Genomic DNA, 8,823 nt, shown 5'->3' with positions numbered 1-8,823 from the left:
CTCACATCAGTTGTCAGTGCTCCCTCTCCAATCCTCCCATTATTCCTCTGCTCATTGGCTGTTTAAAAATACTTATGTATTTCATAGGTCAGTAGCGTTGTGTTTTTGGCTTTTTCTTAGGCATTTGTTTTCTATACATCCTGGCACCAGAAAGGACGGGGAGACTTCCCAGTGCTTTCATGGCGCCACAGCACTGGACATCTGCATGTACAGTCTCCCTCTCCTGTGGCCACACGGGCATATTGTGCAGAGATGCTCAGAAAGGAATGCTTGGAACTGAGCAACACACTGGTATAAAGTCCACAGAGCCGGAGGCTCTTAGGGTGGTACAACCGGGTCTGGTATTCCCCAAGGGTCTGCTATTACGATTTTTCAAAGGCAGGTATTCCCAGCCTAAGCTGCAGTTTAATAGGAGTTGTAAGCTCTCCTTTGTTTAGCTCCAGTGCGGCACTTCTCTGAGATCCTAAGGGCACAGGTCTGAATTAACTAGCCATTAATGTGGTACCTGTAAAGCGTTTCCCAGAGTTTGAATAGTCAGCTTGATGCTTGATTATTTTTAGCATCGAAGTGACTATTTGAGAGTTTTTGCTCTTGATGTAGATAGTATGTATCCATACTAACAAACATCGACAGGGATGTTAGTTACTTTAGGGTGCCTAGGTTACATGCGGTGCAAGCTGATAGGATGCAGCAACCCGAAAATACTGTTGAGCTTGATTTGAGGTCTTGCTCCTGCCTCCGCTTCCGTGCAGGCAGGCGCATTGCTAGTGTCCTTGATGGTGTCTGGTATAAGTCCCAGCATTCATCTGCAGGTAGTACAGTGTGGAATCAGTGGCCCAGACCAGGAGATTGCTAGGAGGAGCTTCCCTGGTAAGCTCTTGCATTTGATAAGTATCAACAGAAGGCTTTGGGAACAGCATTCTGCAATTTATGCCACATAACTCCTGACAGATATGAGATTCATCAGTGGACTACTGAGTAGGTTTAGGAGTTGGTTTTAAAATAAATGAAATGCCAATTAAGAGTTCCATACGAGCGGCCAAGGCCCAAGGTATTTTTATTCTGCTTTGGTATTAGCAAATGTGTCTGGGGATTCTTTTTCTTTCCAGCACTGATGTGCAATACAGTAGAAGTAGTTTCTGTGTTCACTGTGCAGAGAGGATCTTCAAGATGGATAGATATATGTGGCTAGGAGGAGTCAGAAAGATTTCTTCAGCTATTGAAAAAAGAAAAGACAAGGTGTTACTTTTGGCCAGTAAAAGAAAAGATTGAGGACATGCAATTGAAGAAAATAAGGGTAAAACACACAGAGTGCTAATTGAGTCTGTTTCTGATGAGCATACATTTAAGTAGCTGGCATGAGGATCTATAAAGCTCTTCTAATGAAAGAAAAAGTGAAATACTTACAGAAATCTGGGCTTTCTGCATTAAGAATGAGGAAGAAACAAGCAATCACAAGAAAATCAGAAAGCAAAAAAAAAAAAAAAAAAATCAGGCTCCAAAGGCAAGAGAATCCTTTTGGAGGTGACTTCCACTCTTCTGTGTGCTCTGGGCAAACTGAATGGACCCGGCTTGGGAGTGCTCTGGCAGCATCTTGCTCGGCTTTCTTTGCACATTTTGCCCCATTGTTGGTTTGGCAGTTTGGGCTTGTAAGCATTGCAGGGCGTTACCTGAAAACTTACCGGATTTCTTTTTTGGCAGGCATGGGAAAGAAGGATGATCCCAAGCTGATGCAGGAGTGGTTCAAGCTGGTGCAGGAGAAGAATGCCTTGGTTCGCTATGAGTCCGAACTGATGATATTGTGAGTCAATGTGCAAAGTTTCAAAAGGGGGGTTACATTACAAATAGTATCAGAAGATCTGTCAGTACTGTCTTCCCTATAATGCCAGGAGGTCAGCAGTTTCTTAGGCTGATTCTTGGCTGAGATACGAATCCAAGTACGTTTCAGAAGAGTGGTAGAAGGAATAATGGCAATAAGGAATGAAAGTTCCAACTAGTTTGTGCACAAGCAGAAGTACGGATGCGTGTTTAAAGCTCTAAGCCCTTCTCAAGCTTTTCTTGGATAAAACACGTCTTGTTCACGCAAGTGTTTTCGAGCTATGCAGAAATAATGTGTGACTCCTCCGGGTTTTGGTAGAGTTCACTTTTAAGGGTAGCCAAAAGTGTTTAATACAGTCACCTTTGCCATGTGGCCCTCTGCCTTTATTGGGACTGCAGTGCCTCTCATTTGGGCTCAGATGATAAGGCTTTTTTCCTGTTATTGGGAGCTTTCTCAGTCCCCATGCTGCAAATTCACTGAAATTTGTTTCTGAGCATGTCAGCTGACCCAGGCAGTGTGGAAGCTGATCGTCTTAGTGCCTGTGTCAGAAAAGCCCCAAGCTGTTGTTGGCATTGGAAATTGAAAAGGCAATGGCCTGACATGTCTTCAGTTGATAAGTGATTTTGTCTTTAGAGTGGGAAGTGGCAGGAGATACATAGAGATAAAGTATAATTTTGCAGTGATTGCAGATTTGTTTGTTCCTTCACACTGTTTTATATTTAATCCCACCCATAATCCGCTCAACTTTCTGTATTGCACTTCCCAGCTGAAGGTAAAGAACCTGAGATGCTGAAAGTATATTTAAATCTTTTAAAAAATATAGTTACATATCTTAGATGTTTTAAGACTTGTTCCAAAACAGATTGGTAAAATGCATAGCAGATATCTCGAGAGAGAGCAGAAGTTCAGAATGGATATGAAGCAATGTATGGAGTATTTTAATATACCCAGAACTTGGATTCCTGATGTTTCCCTTTCAGCGCTCGGGAGCTAGAACTGGAAGACAGGCAAAGTCGATTACAGCAGGAACTCCGGGAGAGGATGGCAGTAGAAGGTGAGAGGAAAAGGAAACATTTCATACATCGTATGTGTGTATTTCTAGCCTTGTGTATGCTGATAGCTTTTCATATCTCTCTAGATCACCTGAAGACAGATGAGGAGCTCTCAGAGGAGAAGAGGATCCTGAACGAGATGCTAGAAGTAGTGGAGCAGAGAGATTCCCTCGTGGCTCTCCTTGAGGAGCAACGGCTTCGAGAAAAAGAAGAAGACAAGGACTTGGAGGCAGTCATGCTTTCCAAAGGTTTTAGCTTGAACTGGTCCTGAGCTTAATACATTTACCTCTGCTGGTCTGTGTTGTCCAGTTGGCCTACCCTGAGTTCGCCAGAATTACATGGATAGGAAGATATTGAAGGGGAAACCTCCGAAGGGTCCGACAGCATGCAGGGATTGGGTTTGAAGCACTCGGAAGCCTTTTGATAAGTGCATTGGTTCCAGAAGCTTAAGTTTTACATGTCTGCAAGCCAAGTTGAAGATAATGAGTTGAGACTGTGGAGTCTCCTTGAGGTCCTAGACAATGGACCATATTTTTGTGTGTGTGGTAGGAGGGAGAGGAATAATCCATGTGTGGGGAAGGAGGTTAAGGGAAGAAGTACCCTTAACTAAACTGGATTTATGGCAGTCCATTCCTTTCCCGATTTTACTACACCAGTTCTAATAAAAGGGAGGGAAGTGGCAACCCTCTCTGGAAAACCACAGCAGCCTGTAGCAGCCACTCCTGGCTGGAGTGGAGTCCGCTGTCCAAGAGAGCTCCAGAAGCCCAGGGCAACACCTTCTTTGCTTTAGTCTTCCTCCCCACCAAAGAAACCTGCAGTTGGTCATTATGCATGGATATGAAGAAATACGGGACAGAGAAGATACTGCTCGTATGTGTGATGGAACTCTCTGCCTCCTGGTTTTGAGAGAGATGTGGGCATCAGAGGACTCTCTCCCTATCATAGCCTCCTAAATCTTCTTGTGGGGAAAAAAGGGGAGAAGAAGAGAGAGGGAAGATGCCCTTCTGCTTTGCTACACACTGGAGAGACAGCGGCTGCTGGCCTTAGTCTTCATGGCCACAGCTCAGAGGCTGGTGGGCTGCTTTGTTCTGTTTTTGTTGTGACTGTTTTGACACTGGAAAATACTGACTGTGGGACAGTGGTAAGTGTGTGCTGGGGCAGGGGTGTTACCAGGCGGCATTCCCTGGCTGTTAGGCCCCTAAAAGGGAGAAGCCCTTAAGTGACCGAACCACCATTAAGACTTTTCAGTGTTTTTTTTTTTTTTCCTCTGTATTTTGTTTTTGCACATTGGAAACGAAGCTTAAGACCTGCCTGGGCCCTCAGTCACTTTGACCCTTGTATGTCAATTAACTTATTTTTTTAATACTTGAAAGAAGATTCATTTTTGTATCTTTTAGGAAAAAAATGGACGAGTGATGGGTGTGTGTGCCTGCTGCATCCTACAACTTCCACTTCTAAATTACTGGACGTTGTTACCTGTGGCTATTTATTAGTGTTCTTATTAATAATTTGATTGTTACACATGTTTGATTGTGGAGGGAGTGTTTTAACTCTGTTAGAGAAAGACACTACTGCGGATTGGTTCCTGCTCCACAGCAAGGGCAGCCTTTATGGACCCACGGATGCATCCTGCCCTAGAAGTTTTCCTTTATGACAAAATCCTGCGCACTCATGGAGTTATAAGAATCTATTTGTGTTCCTAGCATACTTTTCTTCTGCATCCCAGATTCCCTCTGTTGGACTACTAAACCTATACTTTATTTAAATTTTACATTTTTATAACAAGAAAGCAAAACTGTGAGGTAGAAATATCCCATATATCTCTCTCTCACTGAAAGAGGGGACCCTCACACTCCTGAGATACAGCTAGAGGGACTTCCATGAAAACAAAAATAGCACATTTCCTGCTGCTTCTTGGAAGAAGCTCCTTTTGGCTCAGCTGGTGAAGCTGCTGCTTTTCAGCCAGGAGGGTACTCATTGCAATCATCCGTTAAGCAATGAGCAGGATATGCACTGAGCAGTTCAGCACCATTGACTGTTTGACAGATTCCCTGAGCACACTAACTCCTTAACTTGTCCCGCAGAGCTGAAATAGCACTGTGCGTCGGGTATGCGTCCCACCCTTAATGTGATGTGTTCAGAGTTTTTCCCCCCTTGGGATGCTGACTATGTTCTTTTCTTGTTAAAGAAGTACTAAGCCTCCCCGATGTCCTTGAGAAAGCGTCCCATGCCCAACCATACTCATACAGCGTACTGACTCTTTCAGCTTGGACTTAACGCTGTTGGTGCAAGGTACCCAAGCAGGGCTGAACATCCTTTGATCTTTTGCCCCAGGACAGAAGTTAGCATGGTTTCTTGCTGTTGGCTCTCTACCTCCTTCAGAGAGGACTTCTGTAAGCCATGGTCTATGATTTGAATTCACCTCTGACTCAGGAGCATACCTCAGGCTGAGGAAGAATGGGTAGGGCTGTCCCCAGGGACTCTGAGTGGTTGCTCGTTGTTAACTGTGGAAACATGTTTTTTCTGCCTCAAGTGCTCCCCCTTTATGCCCCTGCCTAGTGTTTTCTGCTAAGGCATTTCAAATTAAATCCAGATGCTCATGAAACCAAGCAGACAGGCAGCTGCAGTGCTACTTAGTAATTGTGCATGTTGGCAAGTAGTACCTGCTATACCAGCATCACGGGGTGTTGGCTTACCAACAGGATGTCCAACAAACAGAATTCCCCCATTTGCCAGCGTGGGCGTCAGCTGCAGAAGTCAAATTGGCAACGGTAGTTTACACAGTCTGCATTTGAGGGGCCAGTGGAGGCTGGAGAGGAGGAGGGAAGAAAGAGGGAAGCCAGATACCAAGTTTATGGTAAACTGTCTTGCACAGAGAATTGGCCTCAATCCATTTCATAGTGCACTAGGTGTATGGACCACATCTAACTTTAATAGAAGATCATTGAATGTGAGCTGTAGAACAGAAAGAAATCCTGAGGAAGAAATACTAGATTACTACTTTTCTCTTTCATGCTGGGGGATGCTGGCCAGATCTTTGCAATGCCCAAGAGTGATACCACTTGAGGATGTAATGCCCTATTGCAGGGGAAGACCACATATTCTGAAACTGAGCTCTTTAGGTTATGCTGAAGGCCTCCAGCACTGAGAATGAAAATTAAGAGCTAACATCGCACACACAAATTAAAAAGAAATACACGAAAGGGAATGTTAAAAGGCCTTTTTATATCAAAGTGGTTGAAGAAGGCACAACTTGTATTTGCTGTTCAGTTGCACTTTAAGAATATGACTTGCATATCAGATACTGGGTTTTTTTACTATCTGAATATTTTTAATTCAAATTTTATATTTTTAAAGCTGAAGAAGGCTCTTGTGACCACAAGATTCCTTATTTGTATCAGAATCCAAGTAGGATGTTCTAGCTCTTTGTGCTGCCCAGGTGGGCAGCAGCACACAACTCGGCTGTGTGCATTCAATGACGTGTGTCCATTTTGCGTATGAGGGGAGCGAAAAGGCCCTCAGCTTCCGAGAAGTGGGCACGGAAGGGCATCCATCCCCACGTGACACGGTCCGTACCAGGGTCTGGCCGCTTCCTCCCTGCAGTAGGTAGGAGGAGAGCCGAGCTTGGAACCTAACCTGTGTTCATTTTGAAATGGGCACGCTGAGGATGGGGCAAGTACTTCCGTCCCCTACGGGGAAGGGTGGGGGATACCACCTCCTGGAAAACACCCGGGAGGCCAATGGGGATGGGGGAGTGAGGACTGCCAAAACAACCGATCTGCTGTTTTCACAGTACAGTTTTTTTTTTTTAACTGTTCTGTTCCTTTTAACCATGTTTTCATTAAAACTCACAAATGGCTGTAAAATCCTGAGCTTCAAAGAACTATGCGTGGGGAGGTGACAAGACGTTTCAGCTCCAACTTCCAGACATATTCCTTCTTTCAGTTAACCAATACCCCACGGTCTCGCTAGGGCATGTTACAAACTGCGTTGCTGAACATACTTTAGAGCAAGCCGCAAGTTTTAAAAGTCTGTCCTTCTCTCTATCCGTCTCTGCATTTTATGTAAATATTTGTTTGTATGTAAAGACACCAGTGGATCCTTGGGTTACCCCCATGGTCAAGAATCTGAGTTTTGTGCAATGCCTAGGCCTCTCTTAGAACACGGTGCTTGCATAGAGCTAGTCACCACATTTGTGTGCACTCTGGTGGTTTTTAATATTTTTATACATCCTAATCCTGAACATTATGAAGTATTATAAGTGGTCTAGATTGCATGATCTAGAGCAGCCAGCAGTTCCATTTTCATAGCAGCTGTTCCTAAAATGTTCACACTACACCTTGTTTGGTTAACATTCTTTTAAAATGAGTTTTCAGTTAAGTGTTTACACCAGACACCAGTGGATGAGAAAGGTGTTGCATTATAAAATCTCCTGTGTACGAACTGAAAAGCCACAATATGGCTTTATGGGAATTTCAGTCGTCACTGTCTGCAATAAAGAGAACTCTAAAGCATACTAAAAACCAGCCTGTATATAGTTCACAGAGAAAGAGATCGCTGGCGCTCAACTGTTGCAAAATAACAGAGATTAGCAGCTTTCCAAAAGTTCCTGCTTTTGGATTGCTCAGAGTACTGCTATAGGCAGGGTAGCTGGGCAGATGAGGATGTCACTGGAAGGGAGGATGCCATGTTCTGATGGCATTGCAGTAATTTAAATACTCTGTATCTGTGCGTGCATGCGTGTGTGTGTGTGAAGTCTAATTCAGGTGAAGGGATCTGCTTTGGCATCTTCCCTTTTGTATGAAAGCGAACTCTGATATTCAGATTGTTCAAGGCTTTTATGGTTGGCATGTATGGAGTGTTAACAGAAAAGCGTATACCCTACCTGTAAAAAAACCAACTCTGTTCCAGCCTGTTTTCTTCTGTTTGGTTGTGTTTTATTGTTTGTTTTTATGCACACTTGCTTCGTTGGTGTTGAGATTTTAGCACCTCAGATGGCCAACTGAACTAAAAAAAAAAAAAAATAAAGTCATTAATTATTTTTTCTTTTTGTTGGTGGAGTTACCGTCTGTTTCCCTTGCGTTCATTCCCACGGTTGATGTTTAAAGAGGAAGCTGGGAGCTGAGGGAAGGTGATCTTGTGATGAGATAAAAAGCTAGGTGTTAAAGAGCCTGACCTCAGTGTCTCTTTTGCTGGAATACTGAGAGCCCATCTGAATTATCTGAGATACAATCAAATTGATCTTGATACAGCCCCAATACATGGTCCTCCTTTCTCCATATTTTGCATTATTTCTTCAGATTTTCTGTGAAGAGAAATTACAGTAAACAGGCAAGAAGGGGTGAAGGTAATGTAAACTGAATTGTAGGAACTAGGATTCATTTCTGTGGCTGTAGCTCACTTCCTTAGCCTGCAGTACTAGCGTGAACGTCTGACGCTGGTATAGCAGCGTTTAGTAAAATAAGGAGCAAATGACATCAACGCCTCTGTGCTGACTTTCTGTGTTGTTTTAAGCCTTCACCACTCCATGCCCATGTCTCATTGGCACTGTGCCAGCTCAGGAAGGTTAGTTGAGTGATGTGCAGCTCTGGAGCTGTGCCCCTTCAACAGACTGGAAGGATTCAGAAGTTAAACCTCACCAGCTCGTGTGTCAAGAAGAGGCACCTTCTCTGGGTATCTCCTTTGAAAGTGGCAGGTGTTCAGCCTAAGTGGTGGGCGTTGGGTCCAGTAAATGTCAGGAGCTTGAAGCCCAGAGGAATGACATCCAGTCAGCAGCACTGCTGTCATTAAGGAGACTGTGAGGGAAATCATAAGACTTTGTGCCTTTTTTCGAACAGGCAGAAAACACACAGGATGTGGGAAATCCCAGCCGGGGATTAGCCATGTGCACCTAAGAAACGCCACCAGAAAAAGGCCCTCTAACAAAGAAATCCCACCTCAGGAACCCAGCAG

The 8,823-nt window shown here is 44.0% G+C and overlaps 1 protein-coding gene across 1 annotated transcript in view; it reads left to right on the top strand.

Moving 5' to 3' along the window:
- The window catches only part of MICAL3 (microtubule associated monooxygenase, calponin and LIM domain containing 3), a 164,971-nt gene extending 157,040 nt beyond the window's left edge, over positions 1 to 7,931 (top strand). Inside the window, exons 39-41 of the mRNA XM_075159557.1 lie at positions 1,702 to 1,801; positions 2,800 to 2,873; positions 2,958 to 7,931. Of these exons, the coding sequence (XP_075015658.1) occupies positions 1,702 to 1,801; positions 2,800 to 2,873; positions 2,958 to 3,142 (359 nt within the window). The 3' untranslated portion in view covers positions 3,143 to 7,931. The remainder of the gene's footprint in view (positions 1 to 1,701; positions 1,802 to 2,799; positions 2,874 to 2,957) is intronic.
- The last annotated feature ends 892 nt before the right edge of the window (positions 7,932 to 8,823 follow it).

This window comes from Calonectris borealis, chromosome 1 (genome assembly GCF_964195595.1).
Source record: "Calonectris borealis chromosome 1, bCalBor7.hap1.2, whole genome shotgun sequence".
Taxonomy (NCBI): Eukaryota; Metazoa; Chordata; class Aves; order Procellariiformes; family Procellariidae; genus Calonectris; species Calonectris borealis.
Note: the sequence above shows the minus strand (reverse complement) of the source record. Positions and strands in the feature narration are given on the sequence as shown.